Source organism: Ursus maritimus, unplaced genomic scaffold (assembly GCF_017311325.1).
Source record: "Ursus maritimus isolate PB19 unplaced genomic scaffold, ASM1731132v1 scaffold_13, whole genome shotgun sequence".
Lineage (NCBI taxonomy): Eukaryota > Metazoa > Chordata > Mammalia > Carnivora > Ursidae > Ursus > Ursus maritimus.
The window spans coordinates 3152443-3176714 of record NW_024423675.1 but is presented as its reverse complement, the minus strand read 5'-3'; the positions used below and the strand labels follow the sequence as shown (position 1 = coordinate 3176714).

Below are 24272 nucleotides of genomic sequence, written 5' to 3'. Positions count from 1 at the left end.
GCAAATGGCAAGATTTCATTCCTTTTTTTATGGCTGAGTAATATTCCTTCACACACACACACACACACACACACACACACACACACACACCCTCACATCTATTTTATCCAGTTATCAGTTGATGGACCTTTGGGCTGTTTCCATAATTTGTCTATTGTTGATAATGCTGCTATAAACATCAGGGTATGTTTACTTTTTTAAACATACTAGGAACTAATAAAGGGGGAGGTCATAAAGTCCTGGATGATAACAGGAAGACTTAGGAGTAGAGCACATTTTTACTTATTATATCTATGAAAACCTGTTTCTTCATATCCTTGACACACTAGGTGTTACCAACATTTTTTATTGCCAATTATTCAATTTATAAAATGTCATTTGATTTATGCTGATTATTTTTTTGAGATTAAACATCTTTACACATATGCATAATGTTTCCTTCTCTGAATTTTTCAGTCATGTTTATCGCTTATTTTGTAAGAAACAAAATTTGAATTCATCATCATTTTCTTATTGAAGATCTCTTTATATATTATGGATATTAAACCTTTACACACCATATGGTTGGAAATATATTTCTAATGTTCTCTTGTCTCTCAAGTTTTATAATGTTTTCTTTTCAAATACTCTTAGCCCCTTTCTATTTTCTGGCTTTAGTGTCTTGCTTTTAAAAAACGTCTGTCTTCAGTATCCCTAGAGTTAAAAACCATTTGCCCATATTTTCTTGTATATGTTTGTTTTGTTTTATGTTTAAATCATCAGTTACATCTGGATATCTCGTTTTGTGAGGTAGGTATACAAATATACAAACAGTATATCCAAAAGCAGTGTAACAACATCATGTTTGACTAATTCATCCTTTCCACTCTCATTTGAAATGCCATCTTTGTCATACCTTATTCCCACAGATGTTCATGGCTTTGTTTGGACCCTTCTATTCTCTTGCTCTTTCAAAATCAGTATTTTTAATTAAAAAAAAATTTTTATTAACATCTCTACCCAACATGGGGCTCCAACTCATGACTCTGAGATCAAGAGTCACATACTCTTCTGACTGAGCCCAACCAGGCACCCCTCAAAATTGATTTCTTTATTGTAACACATTTCTCAAAGCCTTTAGTGATAAATCTTACGGATCCCCAAGAGTTGCAGAGTATACAGTGTTTCCCATTTTGTGTATTTAACCACCTAATCCTTCACTGTGAACAGCTATTAGTGTGTCCCAGATGAACAGTCTAGGAGCACAGGTTTGACAAACTTTGTCCCTGACTCACTCTCTCTCTCTCTCTCTTTTTTTTAATTTAAGAGATTTTGAGAGAGAGAGCATGAGCAGGGAGCCTGATGTGGGGCTCGATCCCAGGACCCTGGGATCATGACCTGAGCCAAGGGCAGCCGCTCAACCAACTGTGCTACCCAGGCACCCTTTGTCTCTGACTCTTAACATTTATCTTCTCACTCTTTTCCCTGCTTCCCAAGACTCACCTTCGTGCAATGTGCCCCTTGCTCTACTACAAGAATGGTCTTCCTGATGCCCAGGTGGGAGGGATTTTCTTGCTGTAGTAAAACACCAATTGTTCCTCATTCTTTGAGAATGGAGTCTTTCTTTAAAGCCTACTAACACCTGACCCCAGTCTGCCCTCTGGTTGAGGTTTACCTGGTCCTGGCAACCTGGACCTCCTTTTCTTACTCTCTTTCTTCCCTCTGAAGTGCTCAGTGCTGCTTGTTGAAATCCTTTCATTTAATTTCTAAAAGATACATGACCTCTCTCCATCCATCAGGGCCCTGGCAGTCTCAGTAGAGCCGTATTCTCCAAGTGCTGCTTTGAAGTCTTGACCAGCAGCTGCAGAGCAAGTCCCTGGGATGTGAGCGGCTTCCCCATCCTGTCCTCCTCACATGTCACCCTGGGAGAGTGGGTTGAGAGAGCCCTGCAGCTCCGGGACATCAGCCTGGTACTTTGGACCAACATGGCTGTGCCTTCAGTCGCAGAATTCAGGTATTCTTCCCAACCCCCCGCCACGCCCCCTACCCCATAGACTGTAAAAGTCTGTCTTTCCTGTAGAGCACGTAGCAGAAGACTGAGTCAGAACTTATTCCTGTAGAGGCTAGTTTTGGTGGGTAAAGGCAAGTATATTTTCTGGCTGGATCAGCAGGTTTTTAGCCCATGACAGGCTATTACGAGCTGGCCAGTGCCTCTGTCAATTTTAAGCTTATTGTGATAAAGAAAGTGGTGCTTGGAAAATCACGTAAGATTACTTGAGAAGAGAAATTCACCTTTAACTATTGGCAGTGCAGTCTGCCGTGTCATTTTCTGAGAGAATGGTAGTGTGAGAAAGGAATACTGTTTGATATAGTGCAAACCCTTAAGTGCTTCCTTATCTCTACAGACGCACGGATTCGCAGCTCCAGGGGCTTGTGCTGTGCCGACACCTGGCAGGTTTGGCAGAGCTGCTCCCTGAGTCCCAGCGGCAGGAGTACATGCAGAACTGCGAGCAGCTGCTGCTCGGGGACAGCCAGGCCTTCCAGCATGTGGGCCAGACTCTTGGGGACATGGCCGGGCAGGAGGCCCTGCCCAAAGAGCTGCTGTGCCTCTTGCTCACCTCCCTGCGCCACTTTGGGGAAGGGGACAGTAAACGGGACCTTCCTGAGCCAGCCTGCCGTGGGAGCCTCTGGGTGAGCCTTGGCTTGCTCCAGATTCAGACGTGGCTTCCGCAGGCACGGTTTGACCCTGCAGTGAAGAGGGAATACAAGCTCAAGTATGCTAAGGAAGAGGTATGGAGGGGTGAGAGTTTGGACCACGGGCTCCATCCCTGACTGGGTGGGTTTGCTTAGTATATTACTCCTTTTATTGCCTTCTGGATGCTCAGAGCATCAGAGGGATGATTTTGCATGGATTGCCCTGTGACATCCCAGGACTGTGTTCTAAAGACTGCATTTTCCTCTTTGAGAGTTCCTCTAAGTAAGCTTAGATACTTAGAGGAGCCCTTCCTAAGCTTCTGATCTATTTGCCAGTAGGCTGCAGTAGACAGAGGTCGCAACAGTCGGACACCTGAGGCATTGCCAAAGAACTAATGGTATCTCTCCTATCCATACTCCCTCTACCTGAACTTAAGTTTCGAATATTTGGACTTGGATAATTTCTTTAGATATGGTATGGTTATTCTTCAGGTTTTAAAGTTTGGGTGTTTGTTATCTAAAATTCAAGAATCAAGTAGATTTAGATTAAGTGGTATCCCTTGTACCACTTGCAACCAAACTCAGGAACTGAATACATAAGGATAGTGATATAATTTTCCTTCTTCAAAATATGGAACTAGTATATGAGTTGGTAAAGACTAAGCCGCTATAGCAGAGTCCCAGAAGTTCAGTGGTGTGAATAAGGTAGTTTCTTTTATCTAATAGCTCTAAGGTGAGTGGTTCAGGTTAATTGAGCAAAAAGCCCTGCTCTTGGGTCATTTAAGAGCCCAGGTTCCTTCCACCCAGTTGCTCTACCTTTCCCCAGGGCATTGTTCTCTTGGACATGGTCATAGCTGGGCATAGCAGGCCATTTTCTTCCCTTTCTGTTAGTTACACCAGTTGCAGTGTGAGTGGAAGACCCGAAACCTCTCGTCCCAGCTACTGACTGGAAGAGACCTGGAAGATGAAGTCATTATCCATTACTCTCATCCTCACATCAGGTAACTAGCGGAGTAATCGTGTTGTGCTATTGTGTGTGGTTTTTTGTTTGTTTGTTTTTAAAGACATTTTGAGGTTGACCTTTGCAATGTAATCGCAGTGTTAGAGGTGATAATACATGTCTCTGCATTAGCAGTTAGATCCTAAAGCCATGGTTATAGTCAGGAAAAATTAATACTCCGAAGGGAGGGGCAGGATTCCCATGGGGCCAGGTGGGTTGAAGCCAGCACTTACTTTCAACATGACCGAAGTTGCTTCTGATGATGTGCACTGTGTGGGTTTGTTGTCTTGGTAAATATTGTATAGTGCGGTAGGTCTGCGTTCCAGTCCCATTCCTGTCCTTGGGCTTTAGACTTTGAATAGATCACTTAATGCCGTGTCTGTAAGAGGAGGACCATAGCAGCTACTTCGGTGAATTGTGATTAGACTTTGATGAAATATGCGCCTACATTGCTTAACACCATGTGTGGTGTGTGATCAATGATCTCTCTGTATTATTCATTTACAATATAATTCTCAATGTTTTCTTCATACCCTCAGCAGCTGATACGCCTTCATTCTGTTTTCCTAGCTAAGGGCTCAGTCTAGATTTGCTGTTTTTCTCCTGACAGAATTTGTATATTGTGTTAATTTGCCTTTAGACTACTTCGCCAAAGAATTGATCATCTGGAGAACTTAATCTGCAGCCTGTCAAAGAAGCAGGCCTTCAGACCCCAAGTGCCTGTCTATGAGTCACTAGTGCAGGAGATCCACCACTACGTCACCAGCATTGCCAAGGCCCCTGCTGTTCAGGATCTGCTCACACGGCTCCTGCAGGCCCTCCACATGGATGGGCCTCGGTCTGCCCAGGTGGCCCAGAACCTTCTGAAGGAGGAAGCTTCCTGGCAACAATCCCACCACCAGTTCAGGAAGCGGCTGGCCGAGGAGTACGCCCTGTATCCGGACTCTGTGGCCCCACTGCAGGCATCCATCCTGCAGTTGCAGCATGGCATGAGGCTGGTGGCATCTGAGGTCTACGCTTCATTCCAACGCAGTGTGGTCTGTGCAGACAGGCTGGGTACCCTGGCCACATCCCTGTTGGCTTTTCCATCGGTGGGCCCTGCCTTCCCCACTTACTATGCTCATGCAGACGCTTTATGCTCAGTGAAGTCAGAGGAGGTTCTTCGAGGCCTTGGGAGGTTGATCCTTAAGCGCTCAGGAGGAAAGGAGCTGGAAGGCAAGGCCCAGAGACCTTGCCCCACCCGAGAGCAGCTGCTGATGAACGCCCTCCTTTACCTGCGCTCCCATGTGCTGTGTAAGGGAGAGCTGGACCAGAGGGCCCTGCAGCTCTTCAGACATGTGTGCCAGGTAAGCCCACTTCTAGGGGGCAGGCCCAGCCTCCTGCTGAAGGTTGCTGGGAGTACAAGCAGGGCATCTGCAGGACATTAGCAAATACCCTGTGTAGAAAAAGACCCATGTGGTTGGGCAGTGGGATCTAGTGTCTTCCTTTCTGCCTCCTATTCAGCTGTCAGTTTTGGGGGTCTTTGTCCCTCAACTTTTAAGAGATTGGAAAAAATTAGTGATGTTATTAGCTCTTTATCTATGATACACACTGCAGGTATTTTCCCCTAGTTTGTTGTTTGTCTTTTGATTTTATTTATGGTGGTTTTTGCCAGGTAGTAGTATCAACTTTATTAAGAAAATCTGTTTTCCTCTTACCAACGAAAACAATTTGTTCTCAATTTATACAATTAAAAGAATAAATATAAACAAAACTTTAGATTTTACCACTTAAAGCTGTGTAACTGTTAACACACTGGTGCATCCCCTTCTAGGTTTGTGTTTTGTATACATATATCTGTACATGTATGTCGGTGACATTATAAATTTAAGTCATTTGTCCCAGTGGTTTATAAATTGTTTTTTAGCAGTAAAACTCTTTTTTTTAATTTTTTTTTATTTTTATTTTTTTTAAAGATTTTTTATTTATTTATTTGACAGAGATAGAGACAGCCAGCGAGAGAGGGAACACAAGCAGGGGGAGTGGGAGAGGAAGAAGCAGGCTCATAGCGGAGGAGCCTGATGTGGGGCTCGATCCCACAACGCCGGGATCACGCCCTGAGCCGAAGGCAGACGCTTAACCGCTGTGCCACCCAGGCACCCCAGTAAAACTCTTTTTAAAATAAAAGTCTTAGATTAGTTTCCTGATATGTAATAGATAAAAGATGTGCTTTAATTGAGGACAATTCTGTCCCCTCTGTGGTCTCTGAGACTGGCCTTTAAGTTGCTAGAGTTCTACAAACCACTACGAAAGTCCATTCTGTTTTATACTTTGCTTTAGAAAATGTAACAGCATTTAGTGATTATTTTCCTCCATAATTATGGTATTCTTTACCTGCATCAGATTGAATGACTGCTTCGTTTTCTATTGATGGATATGCTCTAAGACACTTAACTAATTTCTTATCATTGGACATTTATATTTGTAGTCTCTTTGCTATCTTGAAAAACATCACCACCACCATCACCATGAATGGTCTTATACCGAGGTCTTTGGGTACAAGTTCTAGAAAGCACAATTGCTGGGACGAAGATTAACCACTTGGGTTTTTAATACAGTTTATCTTTCTGTAAATGGTGGATACTCATTTCCTCAGTTCTCATCAGTACTGTTTAATTTATAGCTTTTGCCAACTTGAGGACTTAAAATCGTAGAGTTACTGGGGATTTAAGAAGTGTCTGATACGGCATAGCCCAGTTTTGTCTGATTGGTGCCCTGCAACCTCCCTTCCCCCCAGCCCACGTTTCCCTTTCCTGAACTCCCGGGCCAGCTGCTTGAGTCGTTAGCCAAATGCAGTCTGAATCACAACCCACACATTGCCTACCAGAGCCTGTCCTTAGTACAAAACATCAGTAACTCCTGACAGGAAGTTCCAGTGGCATTAACTATACTGTGGCCAGGTTTTACACCTGTGAAAAAGTAGCAGTACAGCAAGGGGGAATCTAGGAAGTGGGATGCTACAGATACACAGTTTGAAAACAGTTTATTTGCTCTCTATTACCTGGGGTTTAGCTTCTTGGATGTTGGTGTTTACTTGTTTTCGAGCCATGGTGTTTTTGTTATCATGAGAAATTAAGAGATAACAAGGTTTGCTTTGTTCGTTTAAGCACCTCAGCAAAGACAAAGAAGTTTCCTTACAAATGTGTAACTTTTCAGGAAATTATCAATGAGTGGGATGAACAGGAACGCATAGCCCAAGAGAAGGCTGAGCAGGAAAGCAGCCTTTACAGATGCAGGAGCAGGAACTCCAGGACAGCCCTGAGCGAGGAGGAGGAGGAAGAACGGGAGTTCAGAAAGCAGTTCCCACTTCATGAAAAGGTTGGGTGGTGGTAACAGGGTTTGTTTTGGGATAATTTTCCTTGATACCACCTGTGTTACCTTTGAATGGTTTTGTAATCATTCTTTTTACTATATCTTTATGTAAGTCACTACTTCATTTTCTTGATTGTTCGCACTCCATCTTTCCCCCTTTCTTTTGGATTAAAACTGGATTTTGATTTTTAGAAGTTCAATTGCTCTGCTGTTACTGACAGGATTTTGCAGATATTCTGGTAGAACCAACACTGGAAGAGAAGAAGGGAGCTTCAGATGGACAAGAAGAGGGAGCAACCACAGACCCTGCCCTCCTCTCCCAGAGCTCAATGCAGGCTGTGATGCTGATTCACCAGCAGCTGTGCCTCAGCTTCGCTCGGTCCCTCTGGTACCAACAGACTGTGCCACCACACGAGACAAAGCATTACCTTGGCCTGTTTCTGTCCTGCTATCAAACCGGGGCATCTCTTGTAACACACTTCTACCCTCTCATGGGTACGACAGTTTCCTTTTATACTCTTGGGAAATGAAAATGAATAAATGTGATTGCTACTTCTGGAACAATTAAAATAGTTACCTCCCTGTTTTTTGCTAAATTCCTTATTGAGGGAGTTTCCTTAGCTTAAAAGACTCAAGCTACTTCAAAAAACTTGATTTAGAATTCTGCAGTATTGGATTTTTATCATTTGAATACTTTGGGGTGCAGGGATTAAAAAGATAAGGATATGGACTTAGTTTAAATGGTTTTGTTCCTCAGTATTATTTCTAATTTGCCTCTAATGGTTTCGGTGCTTTTCAAATCACGTATTCCTGGGAGCAGCCTGGGAATTCAGAAATTAATCTTACCGAGTATCATTTGATTCAGTTTCCTGTATGATCTCATGAGTTATTCCTTGCTGTTGGGAAAGAGCCTTTAAATTTCCTTTCTGCCTACCAAGACAGCCCCCAAAACTAGGAAATTGAATCCATCAAACCAAACTGTAGTTTCTTGATAACAGCTAAGTATCTGAGTTCCTCCGTATATCCGAGAAGCTTGTCAGATTTGGTGGTATCCCTTTGATATTAGGGTCCTAGTCCTCTAGGCCCATGTTGCTGTGGGCATGAATGGCATTGAAATATCTTCATTAGTTCCGGTAGTCCATTATTTCTGAGCATGTTTTTGTCATCTCTGTATAGCTCAACCTACTGAGTTTACTGACTACTATGATGTTGTTAACTTCCTAGGAGCCGAGCTGAATGACCAACTCTTGGGCAGCCAACTTTTGGCCTGCACCCTCTCCCATAACACTCTCTTTGGTGAGGCAGTCTCAGATCTGATGGTGAAGCCTGATGGGCCCTATGACTTCTACCAGCACCCCAATGTCCCAGAAGCAAGGCATTGTCAACCTGTGCTTCAAGGTTTCTCAGAGGCTGTTAGTCAGCTGCTGCAGGACTGGCCGGAACACCCGGCCCTTGAACAGGTAGGGCAGCCTGTGAGGCGGGAGCCCTGAGGACATGGTCTCTAGAGGCATTCATGTGCACATTTCAGTGTATTAACGAAGGTTCTCAGAACCCCACTTCAGTGGGACACTAGTCACTGCAGGATGGACGTACCAGTTTGTACTGCTGTTGTATAAATGATGTTTGGGATTCTGCTAATTTTATTTGTTGGTCACTGTTTGCTGTCCACATGTTAAAATTCAGATACCTGTGTATATTAGCAAAGGCCTGGCTTTTTCAAGATTGGCAGTTTTAACTCAGACCTCACTTGTAGTCTTCAGCCAATTTTGTAATAATTCTTATAATGGAGAGTGATTAAGAGAGACTATCTTGGGGCACCTGGCTGGCTCAGTCGGAAGAGCATGTGACTCTTGATCTCTAGGTTGTGAGAGTAATCTGGCTCTACACTGGCTGTAGAGATTACTAAAAAAAACCAATTATCTTCTCAAACTCCCTGTTTTTTTCTAGAGTAATTTAGATAAAGTGTTTATCTTAGGTCCACAGTCCTAGAAGTTTCCTCCATGGCTTTCACAGGTGCTTGTGAAGCAGGGACTTTGCATAAAACTTTCATCAGGTCTCTCCTCAGTACCCTGTGACTTTGCGTGATTGATATTCCCACAGAGATGCTGAGATCTTTTATTTATTTATTTATTTATTTATTTATTTATTTCCTTCCTTCCTTCCTTCCTTCCTTCCTTCCTTCCTTCCTTCCTTCCTTCCTGTAGCTGCTGGTTGTAATGAATAGAATTCGTAGTTTTCCACTTTCCAGTCCCATCTCAAAGTTCCTGAATGGCTTAGAGATCCTTCTGGCAAAGGCACAGGTAAGATAATTCTCTCTCTTCTTCATTTTAGTTTCTAGTCAATTGAAAAAAGATTATCTTGTGGCAGAGTTATTGTTAGAGGGACAAAAAGCTATAGTTTGGGTTGGAGAGAGGGATAAGCTTCCTTGGTTTTTCTGGCATGGGGTCAGATCATTACAGGTGAAGCCATTGCCTTGTGGGACATGTGAGGGACCTGCCTCCCCTGTTCTCAAGGGGGGGATACAGCGTCCACTGGTACTGAGGGCTCCTTCGACCCAAGCTTCCTGGTGGGCTACCAGACTAGCCCCATGCCTGTGCATGTCATCCCCCTTGGTCCTCTCACAGCCTCGGAAGTATCTGATTCTTCTCTGATTGTCACATTTGGGCTCTGCATTTTGGAGGGGGTCACATGTCTAACAATAGCAATTCAGATTCAGCTCCCTAAATCCTTTGCTTTTTGCCTAAACTTGGCTCTGCTGAAGTTCTGTCAGGGGACTGGAAACAACTTGAAGCTTGATGCATTGGATGTAAACTCATTGGTAAATTGGCATAAAAGTTATTTAGGGGCCCAGTGGTCTTCATTCAAGGACAAAAAGTCCAAGATCTTCTTGAGGGCGGGAGGTGATTAAGGGATTGAATAATGGCCATAGTAAATTTTATCTTTGCTTTTTAGGATTGGGAAGAGAATGCGAGTCGAGCTCTGTCTCTGCGGAAACATCTTGATTTGGTCAGTCAGATGATCATTCGTTGGCGTAAACTGGAGCTGAAGTAAGTGATACTCTGTCACTTCCCATCCTCTCCCGAACTTACGCTGTAGGGACATTTGATAGTTTGTTTCCGCAGAGTTTACGTAGTAAGACCGAGAATATGCTTCTCAGTTATTAATCACAGAATTAAAAGCAGGGCATTAAAATGATCTCAGTTGAGAGCAGACACCGGCATACCTCCCCAAGGCAGCAAACTAGGTATCTTCTCTATGTCTACTTGGGAGGAAAGAATAGTGAATGTTTAGCTTCTGCTTCAGTGGTTTCAGATCTTTCAAATGGGTTTCCTTAAATGCCTGCTTGGCCTCTTCTCACATTTCAGCTGCTGGTCAATGAGTTTGGATAATACCATGAAGCGCCATACTGAGAAATCCACCAAGCACTGGTTCTCCATCTACCAGATGCTTGAGAAGCACATGCAGGAACAAACAGAGGAGCAGGAAGGTAACACCTGTCCATAAATTCCCTGCGTAGTTAGATGTTGCAGGCTAATTGTAGAGTGCTGCAGAGTGTGGGGTTTACCTGTTCCCATGTCTTCTGGCAACATTGCTTTTACATGGGCTATGTCGTTTGACTTGATGGTATTCCTCAGAGTTGTAAGTGACTTGTCCAAATTCTAGAAAGCTGGTCATAAGATAAGGTTTCCTTATTCTCTATATCCAAGAATAGTCAAAATGAAGATTTCTCTTCTTAGGTACTAGTTGACATGCTTGAATTAAAAGTGTTTTCATTTCATGCTTAAAACAAACACCTTATAATTCAGTTTCATAATTTGCTGTGAGTGCATTTAACACATATCCTGAGTGCAGGTGTTGTTTTTATATCAGCTTGGAATTTACCTGTGCTCCTTGCTTCAAAGCTTCACTCTGTGGTCTCTACTTACCTGCCATCCCTTAGCGTACCGTGTAGTAGATCACGTGCATGTCATGAATATGGAGTGATGGTTGCAGGTACATATGTTTTCCCCTTTGAATCTCTAAAGATGACAAACAGATGACCCTGATGTTGCTGGTCAGCACGTTACAAGCATTTATTGAAGGATCCTCACTGGGAGAATTCCACGTACGACTTCAGATGTTACTGGTTTTCCATTGTCATGTCTTGTTGATGCCTCAAGTTGAAGGAAAGGGTAAGGAGGGAGGGGTGTGTGTGTGTGTGTTTACTTGTACACTGCATTGTTTAAATGGGTTAGGCTTTGAATTCTCCATAAGAGGTATCTTGTTACATACCAGGTTTTATTTATTTACTTATTTAGAAATATTTTATTTATTTGAGAGCGAGTGAGAGCATGTGGGGGAGGGGCAGAGGCAGAGAATCTCAAGCAGACTCCACACTGAGTGCAAGGTGTTGTGTGGGGCTCGATCCCACAACCAATGAGACCATGACCTGAGCTGAAACCAAGAGTCAGACGCTTAACTGGCAGCCGCCCAGGTGCCCTTGCATACCAGATTTTAAATGAGACACTTTTAATCATCTTTTACTTTGAAGTGATACACATTAGATACAGAGAACAACATTAAAATATAAATTGGTTCTAAATGAAGCCCTAACTAGTGGACTCTGCCAGATGTAAATTGCCAAATGCAGATCTTAGAAATAGGTATGTTGAGGCTGCAGATCTTTCTGTCTAGACAATGTTAGATGTCCTGCTAAGCTTTTGCTTGGGCCAGACCATAATTAGATTCTTTGATCTAGTGAGAGCTCTGCTCTGTATCAAGTAACTGCACATAAAACACTGTCAATTACTGTTCCTGACCACACCTAAGTGGAAGAAATGAAACTAGGACTATAGATTGTATGTGAATGAGCAGTCAGGGTGAGCCTCTTAATATGCCGTCTTTTAAAACAGGCTCAGTTTCTGCTTACTTAAAGTAAGATTCTGAGAAAGGGTTTGAAATTGTGTTTAGTGGAACATCTGAATATACTGTCACTGTCTTTAAGAACAAAAGTGCAGCAAAATTCAGTACAAGCTGAAATGAAATGACAAAATGGGGTAGTGTTGACAGCCTGCCTGCCTCTCTGGGAACGCTAGACTCAGGCTCCCCAGTGAGCTGTTAAATAATCTGCCTGTGAAATGTTGTGCTGTCATCTCAGGGCCTCAAGGTGAGGAGGAAGGAGCAGCACTAAAATGTAGAGCCCAAAGTTAGCAGGTAGCACATGCGGCAGGTGTGGTATTTTTGTTTCCTTTTCATTTCTTCCAGATGCACTTTGCAGCGTTCTGTGGAATCTGTACCATTATTACAAGCAATTCTTTGACCGGGTCCAAGCCAAAATTGTGGAACTTCGTTCGCCCCTTGAAAAAGAACTTAAAGTAAGATGAGCAACTGTCATGATGACTCTTGGGAGAACAAAATCAGCAAATTGTTTTTAGTTCTGTTCTTTTATCCATTTAACTATGAGGCAGGGGGCTCTGGGGCACGGAGGAGAGCATTGCAGCTGCCAGGTAGGATGGCAGGATTGTGGCATTGCCTCCATTACCCACCTGTCCAAGTGTGCGAGGGGTTAGTGGAATGGCCCTTGTCAAAGGCTTCTCAAGAGAATTGCCACATACGTCTGTTAGTGCGCCGTCCCCTGCTCTTGCCCAGGCTGATTTTCCACCTCAGGGGGGTGCTATTTAGTGTTGAGTGTCATCGAGGTGCCCTGGGGGAAAGGAGGACCCTGTCTTTTGATAACTCTCAGTGGTTGTGGAACCAACAAATGGAATACATATCAGGCGATCTGTTCATTATGGCAGCACTCTTTTTTCATTGCTTTGTGGGAAATACGTGGTTCCTTTTTTAAACTTGTTTTACTTATTTACTGGTGCACAGTCTGGTATTCGGGTTGGAGTGGGCTCTGGTCTTTAGCAAACAGATGATTTAGAAAGAAACAGAATGATACCAGCTTTATAAAGCCATTCCTGGATCTTCATGTATCTTACAGGAATTTGTTAAAATATCCAAGTGGAGTGATGTCAGCTTCTGGTCCATTAAACAATCTGTGGAAAAGACACACAGGTAATTTGTTTTTTAAAAATTGGGGGTGATGGGTATCTTGGTGGCTCAGTCGGTTAAGTGTCCAACTCTTGGTCTCAGCTCAGGTCTTGCTCTCAGGGTCATAAGTTCAAGCCCTACTTAAAAGAAAAAATTGGGGGTGATCAAATCTCAGAACTTTTGTATGCTAGGTAGCAAGACTACATTGTTAATGTGGTCTGACTTAGTGTTGTCTTGAACTTGTTATGAAGCATTAGATTGTTTTGGCGTGGCTTTTCAACAGCATCCCTACCACCCAAAGCAAAGTCTGCATGCAAAAGGAATTGTTATGCTTTGAGACAAAGCAGGCTAAGCACTATAGAAGGGTTGAATCTTCTGTCTCCTTCTAGCTGTTTTACCTTGGGTGAAGTGATCCCACATTCCTGGCTTCAGTTTTTTCTTCTAGAAAAGGAAGATGACAGAACCTGCCCTACTTTTCCTTAAAAACAAACATGATGGTTATGAGTATCTAAGGAGTTCATGTATACAAATGTATAGGTTATTAAGTTATGTGTGTATGCTTTATGCCATTTTTACATATCCTCGCTTTTCCACCCATTTTTCCCTCTTCATCTGTCATTCCGTGGGGCCAGGACTCTCTTTAAATTCATGAAGAAATTTGAAGCTGTTCTGAGTGAACCTTGCCGGTCATCCTTGGTGGAGAGTGACAAGGAGGAACAGCCTGATTTTTTGTCGTGGCCAGCAGCCACCAGTGAGGCATCCCCTGTTCAGAGTCTGAACAAGGCACTGAAGGAGACCCTGCTAGCCCGGCCGGCAGCTGCACAGGTAGACCTTGGGAGGTGGTGTTTACTTATTCCTTTGCCAGTCAGGGGAGATCTGTGCTTTCTCTGTAAGGAGTGTCCCTGGAACTAGGCAAGGGAATGCCTTTGAAATCTTGCTCTTTGGACAAATAGAGTATTTGTATGTCTCCTTGACACTGCTGCATAATAAGGCAAAAAGCATCAATCCCAGTGCCGAAAGTTTAATGTCACCTATGAGAAATAAGTATTGTGCTTACCTGTGAAGATTGCATCTACCTGTGACAGGAGACTCAAAGCATCAGTTGAGGACTATGGCACTGAAGCTGCCTTTGGGCTCCATGGTGAAACTGCTGCACAGAGAGTGAGTGTGTGCAGTGATGTGTTGATTGTAGTGGTTGCTGATGGCCATGGTATTATTTCTCTCATCATGGCCAGTTTCAAGCACCAACAGTTAAGAGTTGGCTTGCGAAATTCCAGAAAATGTAACAGTCATGGAGACCTTGGGTGAGCAGGTTTGTTACAGGATGTGTCTTCCCACATCATATCCTTAGGTGTAAGGAGCTCTGGGATGCTGGCCACAGGGACGAATCCCTGAAACTCCTATGTTGTCATCAATAGCAAATCCAAAGTTTTGATCAGCATGACAGAAAACAGGAGCTGATGAGTATAATCAAATAAACTTAGCACCCACATCTTATTTGTGCTCTCTCACAGGCTGTGATTCCAGAACAGTGTCAGGGTGCTCCTTTCTCCTCGGAGGGGGAGCTGCTGCGTCGCTTGCCGAAGCTCATGAAACGAATGAGGAAGATGTGCCTGACACTGATGAAGGAAAGCCGCCTGCCTCACCTAGTGGAGGGCCTTGACCACTTCACCGGTGGGTGCCGGCAGCCAGGGGCAGAGGGTGGGGTTTCCTCTCTGTGTTTTCCCCAGTGCCCCAAGAGGGTGGGAATTTGTTACATATGCCCTTTTTTGATCTCTTGAATATGTTGAGCAGTGACTTAAATAAACAAATGGGCTAAAAACTAATGGAGCCCAGATGCAGGAGCCAGCTGAGACCACACAAGCTATCTTAATTTTCATCTTGTCTTCCTCTCATGTAAGCTAATGTTATGTTATGCCATTTTCTACCATAGCCTCGTCTATATCAGCTCTCGTTGGTTGGAGAGATGGATTTCCCAGAATCTGTAAACTATCCCTGCCTCTCAAAATGTCTCCCTTGAGTTAAAGGAGAAGATTCATCCACAGTTTTCTTCTTCTGCCTTCCCTGTGGAGAGGCATAGCAGTTTCATCTCCCTGGCCGTCCTCGCACAGGGAAGCTGAGAGCCAAGATTTACTCTGTGGTATAACAGAAATGGCTGGGGAAGGAATTCCAGAACTTAATAGATAGAGGTCTTGGGAGCCTTTCACCACTGTCCCCACCCCTATTCACCCCCAGTGAGTGTGGTATCAGAGTGAGACTGGTCCTTTTTCAGTGAGGCTACAGTCTGATCTCAGGGACTCTCTATTTTTAAAACTTGTTAGAATAATAGCCTAGTAATATCTGTTCTCAAGATGACCTTGCCCGCCTGAGCCTGATGATCAGGGTACATAGGAGGTTCCACGTACTTCTGGAAAAGGCACCCACTCTGTGATGCAAAGAACTCTCTAACCTCCTGCAATGTCTGTATAATGGTATGCAGTATGCTTGCTCTTTTGTGGAAGGCTAGACTGCCCTTTTTAGTTTGCTAGGGCTGCCTTAGCAAGTATTACACATTGGGTGGCTTAAACAAGAGAAATTAATTTTTTTCCTGAGGTTAAACATACAAAATCAAAGTATTCGTAGGTTTGGTTTCTTCTGAGGCCTCTCTCCTTGGCTGGTAGATGTCTGTTTTCCTTCTGTGTCTTCACATGGTCTCTTGTGTTCTACTCTTCCATTAAGGACATCAGTCAGGTTGGATTAGGGCCCACCCACATGGCCTCATCTTACTTTAATTACCTCTTTAAAGGCCTTGTCTCCAAATACAGTCACATTCTGAAGCACCGGCGGTTAGGACTACTGTAACATGACTTTTGGGGGGCACAGCCCATAACACTGCCTGTGGTAGGCAGGCAGTAGCCTCATGTTATAGGTACCTGTGAGTACTCAGCAAGACAGTGCGATGCTGGAGAAAGAACTTGGGCTTCAGAGTTGTTTTGGCCAGGGTTCGTGTCCTCTCTTCTGGTCCATTCTTTAGCTGAATAGACTTTAGAAAGTGACTAGACCTCTTTGAGCATCTCCAAGCAGCTAGAAATCGGCGCTTCTGGAGTTGTACAGAGTATGGGAACATCTACCAACGAGGTACAGGATAGGACCTCAGTATGCATCATATATATGGGAAATTTGTCTCAGATGATTTAAATTCTTAGTAGAAATTGCTGCACACAGTGCTCACCAAGTGCTTTCTGCCTGATTGATTATAAACCCCTAAATTAAAAAAAAGCATAACTACTTTTATTTGGGTTGTTTGTTTTTGAGAGAGATGTAATCGATGCGTTTTTATTTTCTATTGCAATGCATCTTGATTCCTTTAGTTTAGAATTTACACAATGCTAGGGACTGTGCTAGTTATCAGAGCCTTAAAGATGAATGTCACCTAGTTCTTGTTTCCTTCAAAGTCCTGGGTCTTGAGTATCAGTTTTAACACGTGTCTAAGCCCTTGAGATTTCAGTATTGCCTCGTTTTCTCCTCAGGCGAAGTCATTTCCTGTGTGAGCGAGCTACAGAGCTTAAAGGTGGAGCCCTCCGCAGAGAAGGAGAAGCAGCGGTCAGAAGCCAAGCACATTCTCCTGCGGAAGCAGCGAGCTTTAGCAGACCTCTTTCAACAGCTTGCAAAAACTGGTAAGGGTCTCGCTTGAAACCTGATGCAGAATGATGACCAGCTCTTAGGGGTTTTGGAAAACAGCGTGAGTGATTTGGGGGAAATTTCTAAAGACATTTGAGATGGTGGGAAACAGAAGGTGGTAGGCCAGGTTCTGAAATGCCTTTCTGAGAGTTCAGTCACATAGGAAATTCCTCTGATGAACCATTTGTGATTCCCAAATATTTTCACAGTTTTGTAATGAGGTTTCTCAGAAACTGTGCTTTATTTTCATCACCATATGTTGTACAGCACCCACCCTTTCAACATCGCTTAGTGAGCAACATTTCTCAAACTCTAGTGTGTGTACAAATGACTCGGGGAACCTCGTTGAGTGCAGTGGTTCTGTTTCAGTAGGTGCAAGGCAGGGCTGCACAGCCTGCTTTCTAACAAGCTCCGGGGCTGATCCCAGGACTTTATTTTGAGGAGCAGTGGCGATGGAATGGAGGGTGGGGCCTGGCACATTCATTCTCTTCTGAGTTTCTTAAACACATGCTATTTATTTCCTAGGTTTGTCATATCGCAAAGGTCTTGCCTGGGCCCGTTCAAAAAACCCTCAAGAGATGCTTCATCTTCACCCGTTAGAAATCCGGAGTGCATTGTCTATAGTCAGCAGCACTCAGGAGGCTGATTCTGGGTTTGTTTTTTAAATTATAAATAGAACAAGTCATCTAAGTCTATATGTCCTTATTTGCCAAAAGGGAGATAGAATCCCTCTCTCCTAGTGTTGCTGTACAGGTAACATTTAGAAAAGTGCCTGGCTTGGGATCTGGCATGTCGGGAGCATTCAGTAAGAGATAATTTTTTTTGATTTTCCTTTTCCTCTCTGTCTTTCTTGCTTTCCGTTTCCTTTCCGTTTCCTTTCTTTCCTTTCCTTCCTTTCTTCCTTCCTTCCTTCCTTCCTTCCTTCCTTCCTTCCTTCCTTCTTTCCTCCCTCCCTCCCTCCCTCCCTCCGTTGTGAGTTCAAGCCCCGTATTGGGCTCCATGCTGGGGCACCCCCCACCTTTAAAAAGAAAGAAAGAAAGAAAGAAAGAAAGAAAGAAAGAAAGAAAGAAAAATATTTTATTTATTTATTTGAGAGGGAGAATGAGAGGGTGAAGCAGACTCCCCGCTGAGCAGAGAGCCCGATGCGGGACTTGATCCCAGGACCCTGAGATCATGACCTGAGCCACCCAGGTGCCCCCTCCCTTTTTTTTAAGTATCTTTTCCTTTCCTCCTTGTATTCACCTCTCCCATTGTTTTTTTGGTCCTTTGATTTTCTTTTCTTTTTCTTTCTTTTTTCTTTAAGATTTTATTTATTTGAGACAGAGAGAGTGAGAGATCACAAGCAGGGGGGAAGGGTAGAGGGAGAAGCAGACTCCCCATTGAACAGAGAGCCCAAAGTGGGACTCGATTCCAGGACCTTGGGATCATGACCTGAGCCGAAGGCACACACTTAACCGACTGAGCCACCCAGGCGTTCCCCCCTGGTCCTTTGATTTTACTGAGGTCTCCTCACTTGATTTGAATTCACAGCTGAAAATCTGTGAGAGAGTGGCCACATTTGTAACTGTTCCCTATACAAAAGTTCTTTATAATTTCTAATATATTCTTGAATTTGAGAACCTATAAATTTTGAGACAGAGCTATTTCTATGTTCATACCTGTGGCAGAGGTGGTTATAAATGATGATTGGCACGAGCTGGGTATGCATACATTTGTATTTTGTTTGCTCAGTGGTCCTCTCAGTGCCTTAAATTTTAATTCAACACAACATTGTAAAAAGTAGAAAATTTTTTTAAAATTTTATTTATTTACGTAATCTCTATCCCCAGTGTGGCGCTCAGACTCACAACCTTGAGGTCAAGAGTTGCATGCTCTTCTGAGCTAGGAGGCACCCCAAAAGTAGAAATTTTACCTAAATATTCTGGATTTCAGTTTTTCAGGAGGATTTGGCCAAGTGGGTTTATTTTCCCATGCAGTCAAAAGTTAAACTGTAGCTCCCTGCTTTTGACAGGACACGTGCTCTCCAGATCACTATGGTCTTTAGCAATCCCTTTTGCTTCTTCCATATTGAGGTCAGCTGTCATTGGCATGTATTATTTTGTGCTTGGCTGTTTTTACTCATTTATATTATCTGCCTGGCCCCTATAGGCATCAGGATTTATGACCCTTAGCTCCCATTCCTAAGATAGTTATAAAGTTTTCATTAAGGAAACTATATTATCATCATCATTTATTTCCCCACTGTACTTCCAGTGCTAAGTATATAATACATCCTTTGCATAAAGGATTGATGAGTGCCTGACTGAATGAGACCTCACAGAAATAAATCTATTCACACTCTTGACTTTTGGTTGTGACTAAATAATACCAATCTCTGAATCTTCAGGATCTAGGGTAGGAAATAGTGGTTTCAATTAAGTAAATCATGTTGAGGGGCACCCGGGTGGCTCAGTCATTAAGCGTCTGCCTTTGGCTCAGGGCGTGATCCCAGAGTCCTGGGATCGAGCCCCACATCAGGCTCCTCCGCTGGGAGCCTGCTTCTTCCTCTCCCACTCCCCCTGCTTGTGTTCTGTCTCTCACTAGCTGTCTCTCTCTCTGTCAAATAAATAAATAAAATCTTAAAAAAAAAAAAAAAAAAGCAAATCATGTTGAATTCTTTTCCAGGCTGCTTACAGAAATCTCATCGTCATGGGATGGATGCCAGAAATATTTCTTTCGCTCTCTTGCACGGCACGCCAGGCTTAGTGCAGCCTTAGCAGCTCCTGCCAAGGTAGGTGATAGAACCTCTGTATTGCAGGGGCCCAGGGAAAGCTCCTGTTCTCTTCCTTCAGGGCAGTGTTCTCCGGTCTTGTCAAGTGATCAGAGTCCATTACTGAAAGTGACTGAGCTTTTTGCAGAATGTCGTTGAACTTACAATATAAATCAGTGTAATTTTGTGTTTAATCAGAGAGCATTTTATCATAAATTCTGTTGCTACATTTGCCAACAAGACCAGATGCATAAGAAAAGTTATGTGAGAGGGGCGCCTGGGTGGCACAGCGGTTAAGCGTCTGCCTTCGGCTCAGGGCGTGATCCCAGCGTTATGGGATCGAGCCCCACATCAGGCTCCTCCGCTATGAGCCTGCTTCTTCCTCTCCCACTCCCCCTGCTTGTGTTCCCTCTCTCGCTGGCTGTCTCTATCTCTGTCGAATAAATAAATAAAATCTTAAAAAAAAAAAAAAAGTTATGTAAGAAAAGCTTCAAGTTGAGAATGCCATCTTCAGGTCTTTTTCCCTTTGTGAATGAGAAAAGACCACTACTTTTGATGTTAAACCTAGTTCCCTTTTTTTTTTTTTTAAAGATTTTATTTACTTAAGTATTTATTTGAGAGAGTATGCACAAGCAGGGGGAGCAGCAGGCAGAGGGAGAAACAGGCTCCCCGCTGAGCAAGAAACCCAATGTGGAACTCGATCCTAGGACCCTGGGATCACGACCTGAGCTGAAAGCAGATGACCAACCAACTGAGCCACCCAGGAGCCCCTAAACGTAATTCCTGTTCATGGAACATCAATGATCTGTGGAAGCATAATTTGAGGAGCACTGCTCAAAAAGATGAATATGTTGCTTTTAGACTGCAGTATATACCCCAATCGTATCTAAGCAAGGGGCACTTTCCCCAGAGAGTATTGGATGAACGGGCTTTCCTGTGACACCTGCATGGGTGGTGGTGTTTGCCAGCAGCCCCCTTGGCATGCTTGCTTCTTCCCCTGTCAGGAGTTGGGCATGAGCAACGTTGAGCGATGCAGAGGGTTCTCGGCACATTTGATGAAGATGCTTATCCGACAGCGGCGCTCCCTGACCACACTGACTGAGCAGTGGATTCTCCTCAGGTATCCGCTAACTAGTTAGTTGGGTTTGTGGCAGGAATTAGGAAGAATCGTGGGGGTCAGCTCTCAATTATGAAGTGAAATTTGAGGCCCAAAGATGCAGGTGGAGTTTCTCTTGGCTCTGCCTCTTGCTTTTGGTGCTATGCTTCTGCCCCGTGGTTCTGGCAGCACCTCCTGGTAGAATGGGCCCTGGGGAATGAGTCCAGGGCCGAATTAGACAGAAGTTGCCATGGCTGAAGTACACCTGGGTCTGGATAGAGGGGGTTTGTGGTTGACAGTCCCTCAGGCTGTGTGACAGGATCGAGTTTATGGTACTGGAGTATCTGTCTGTGGGCACAGATCCTGTTTGAGACTGCTTCCATTCATTAGGCTTTTTGGATTACAGAGTTGCAATTTCCTGAGTGTCATACATGGATGCCTCTCAGTGGAAATAAATATTTAAAAGATTTAAAAGATGAGGACAGTTAGGAAAGCTGTCATCAGTTTGTTGAATGGATTGTTGACCGAGAGGTAGTATTTCCAGGCCGTAATCACTTTGTCTACAGCTGTTCTGCTCTACTCATAGGGATTTATCTAACAAAGTATACTACAGTTCAAGATTTTTTTTTTTTTTAATAACGGTTGAAATCACTGCAGTGGTGTGACTATGTTGGGTGTGAAAAAGCTGTAAGGGGGTAGTTGATAAGCAGTGAGTTTTGACACTTGTGAAAGACTAAAGACACTTCCTTCAGTCTTCAGAAAGATGTGTTTAAGTATTTTAAAAGGCATTTCAAGAGACTTCTTATCTGGGGGATCCTCCCTTCTTGATTATGTGAAAAAGCCCCTTTGTTCAGAAATAAGTTACTGTTTAAAAAACCATGGTGACGCAGTTTAAGGTGCCATGTGTTTTCCCCATGGATTTCTTGGCACAGGAACCTCCTCGGCTGTGTGCAGGAGATTCACGGCAGGCTGACTGGCCCACTGGTCTACCCCGTGGCCTTCCCCCCTCAGGATGGTGTGCAGCAGTGGACAGAGAGGCTGCAGCACCTGGCCATGCAGAGCCAGGTCTTGCTTGAGCAGCTCTCCTGGTTCCTCCAGTGCTGCCCCTGTGCAGGGCCAACTCCCGGCCAAGGCGAGGCCCAGGCACAGGGTCAGCCTTCTGCCCCTTACCCAGAGGGACCAGAGCTCACCAAGGGGTGGCTTTCCGGAGCAGCACAGGACCTCATCCCATCAGAACTGAGTTACCCATCCCCAGTACCTCGAAATCAGCTGCCCTCTGGCTGCCGGATGCGGAAACAGGACCAGCTTTGGCAACAGTCAACTACGAGATTAACAGAGATGCTGAAAACCATTAAAACAGTGAAAGCTGACGTTGACAAAATCAGGCAGCAGTCTTGTGAGACTCTCTTTCATTCTTGGTGAGTGTGTTTATGTCTTTACTGTCCCTCTGCGTGCTCGGGTGCTTGCTTAGAGTTTAGTAATGTGGTAAAAAAGGATTGGGATGAAAGGGATTTTACTTCAGTTCTCTGTTTTTCTGTGGACCTTCATGGTGCTTTGTGGCATATGTCTAGCTGTAAATCTTGAGATACAGTAAATTTTCCCCTGCTTACATTTTAGTGGTTGGAGGGAGGGTGTAGCCCCTTCCTGTCAACATTGTGGCATTTCTGTTGCAGGAAGGATTTTGAAGTTTGCTCTTCTGGGCTGAGTTGCCTGTCCCAGATGTCGGTTCATTTGCAAGGCCTGGAGTCCTTGTTCGTTATTCCAGGGAGGGAGGTTAAACAAACAGATCAACAAATGGCATTAGTTCAGAGCCTGGAATATTTAAGAGGAGAAATCAATAAAGCCACGGATGAGTTTACTGCCTGGAAGACACATCTACTTGCTTTAGGCAGCCAAGGCGGTAAGAACTGTCATTCGACGAGGGGGTCAAAGCCCAGTGTAGAAGTGATGTCCTGTAGATTTAAGTCTAGACTACCCTAAAGACACTTTATGTTTTGTTCCAGACGTATCCGTCCAGGGTTCTAGGACAGGCAGGTGTGGTTGGAACCCACAGCTCCTAACTCTTGCTGCCTCCTTTCTTTGAGTACCTTGCCTCTGAACTGATCGTGTCACTTTGTAGCACGTGCGTGGGGAGGCAGCACAGGCTCACTCGCTGTTCGCGACCGTTCTCTCTTAGACTGAGTCTGAGGGCTGATACGTGAGCTGAGTTGGTGTTTATACACACCATCTTAACTAGTTTCATATTTTTGGCATTCTTCCAGTGAAACTTTCAACAAAAGACGATAAAATCTTGTAGGTTCATCTAGACGAGGGGTCTGTCTCCATCTTTGTGTCCAGCAGTTTGATGTGGTGGCTCGTCCACAGTAGGTGCTTGGCGGGTGGCCGTTGGCCAGAATAACAAGTGCGGATTGTTAATGGTTTCCAGAGGCACTGAAGCCAATGATTGGAGGTTTTGTTTGATTTGCACCATGTTACTTACTAGGAAACCAAATGTTGGAGGAAGGGTTTGTGGAAGATTTTTCAGAGCGAGTGGAAGCTGCCATCCGGGCCATCCTTTGTGCCATCCAGAACTTAGCAGAAAGAAACAGTAAAAAGACAGAGGAGAACACTGACCAAACAGGACCACGAGAAGAGGATGGTATGTCTGAAATCAGGCCAAAACTGTTTTTATACTTGATTTAATTTTTTAATTTTATTTTTGTGGCTAAATTTTCAAGGACCAATGTTAGGAATGACGACTGGATGAATGGAGATGAAAGGGTTTATTTTGTGTTATTCATCATGTCTTCCTTTTCTGTGAATGAAAGAGGCAGCAGGCTGTGAGAGACTGCAGTCAGGACATCTAACAAAACTCTTAGAGGATGACCTGTGGGCGGACGTGAGTGCTCTGCATGTGCAGAAGATAATCTCTGCTGTCTCTGAGCTGTTGGAGCGGCTGAAATCTTATGGCGAGGATGGCATAGCAGCGAAGAACACGGTAACCGATGGTTGTTTGTAAGCTTCTTGCTGTCTGGAGTGGGCCGAACAAAGGCAGACTGGATTTCACTTTGCTCTGTGTGGGTGGTCCCAGAGCAGACCTTTGTGGCAAAAATCACTAAGAATTTGATTTCTTTATGCACGTAAACCTCACTGACAAACTTTGAAAAGCTTAGGGCTTGCTAGCAGGTAAGGATTACAGTAGTAAGATGCATAGATGAAAAAATGCCAGCCATCCAGAGTATCTGTTATCTTGGGATTCTTTCTTTCTTTTTTTTTTAAATAATATTTTTTTATTATATTATGTTAGTCACCATACAGTACATCCCTAGTTTTTGATGTAAAGTACAATGATTCATTACTTGCATATAACACCGAGTGCACCATGCAATACGTGCCCTCCTTACTACCCATCACCGGTCTATCCCATTCCCCCACCTCCTCCCCTCTGAAGCCCTCAGTTTGTTTCCCAGAGTCCATAGTCTCTCATGGTTCATTCCCCCTTCTGTTTACCTGCCCCCCTTCTTCTTCCCTTTCTTCTCCTACCGATCTTCCTACTTCTTATGTTCCATAAATGAGTCAAACCATATGGTAATTCTTTCTCTGCTTGACTTATTTCGCTTAGCATTATCTCCTCCAGTGCCGTCCATGTTCCAGCAAATGTTGAGAAATCATTTTTTTGATGGCTAATATTCCATTGTGTATATGGACCACATCTTCTTAATCCAGTCAGCGGTTGAAGGGCATCTCCG

General features: G+C 43.9%; 1 protein-coding gene across 1 annotated transcript in view; it reads left to right on the top strand.

Moving 5' to 3' along the window:
- Positions 1-24272, top strand: part of MDN1 (midasin AAA ATPase 1) — a 165075-nt gene that overhangs the window by 114225 nt on the left and 26578 nt on the right. Inside the window, exons 60-82 of the mRNA XM_008687583.2 lie at positions 1779-1993; positions 2385-2769; positions 3565-3674; positions 4314-5019; positions 6869-7030; positions 7246-7519; positions 8249-8484; positions 9229-9324; positions 9977-10071; positions 10390-10511; positions 11050-11196; positions 12269-12378; positions 12990-13063; positions 13672-13864; positions 14554-14713; positions 16549-16695; positions 17225-17351; positions 19364-19469; positions 20453-20568; positions 21477-21962; positions 22218-22444; positions 23027-23182; positions 23352-23521. Of these exons, the coding sequence (XP_008685805.2) occupies positions 1779-1993; positions 2385-2769; positions 3565-3674; positions 4314-5019; positions 6869-7030; positions 7246-7519; positions 8249-8484; positions 9229-9324; positions 9977-10071; positions 10390-10511; positions 11050-11196; positions 12269-12378; positions 12990-13063; positions 13672-13864; positions 14554-14713; positions 16549-16695; positions 17225-17351; positions 19364-19469; positions 20453-20568; positions 21477-21962; positions 22218-22444; positions 23027-23182; positions 23352-23521 (4620 nt within the window). The remainder of the gene's footprint in view (positions 1-1778; positions 1994-2384; positions 2770-3564; positions 3675-4313; positions 5020-6868; positions 7031-7245; positions 7520-8248; positions 8485-9228; positions 9325-9976; positions 10072-10389; positions 10512-11049; positions 11197-12268; positions 12379-12989; positions 13064-13671; positions 13865-14553; positions 14714-16548; positions 16696-17224; positions 17352-19363; positions 19470-20452; positions 20569-21476; positions 21963-22217; positions 22445-23026; positions 23183-23351; positions 23522-24272) is intronic.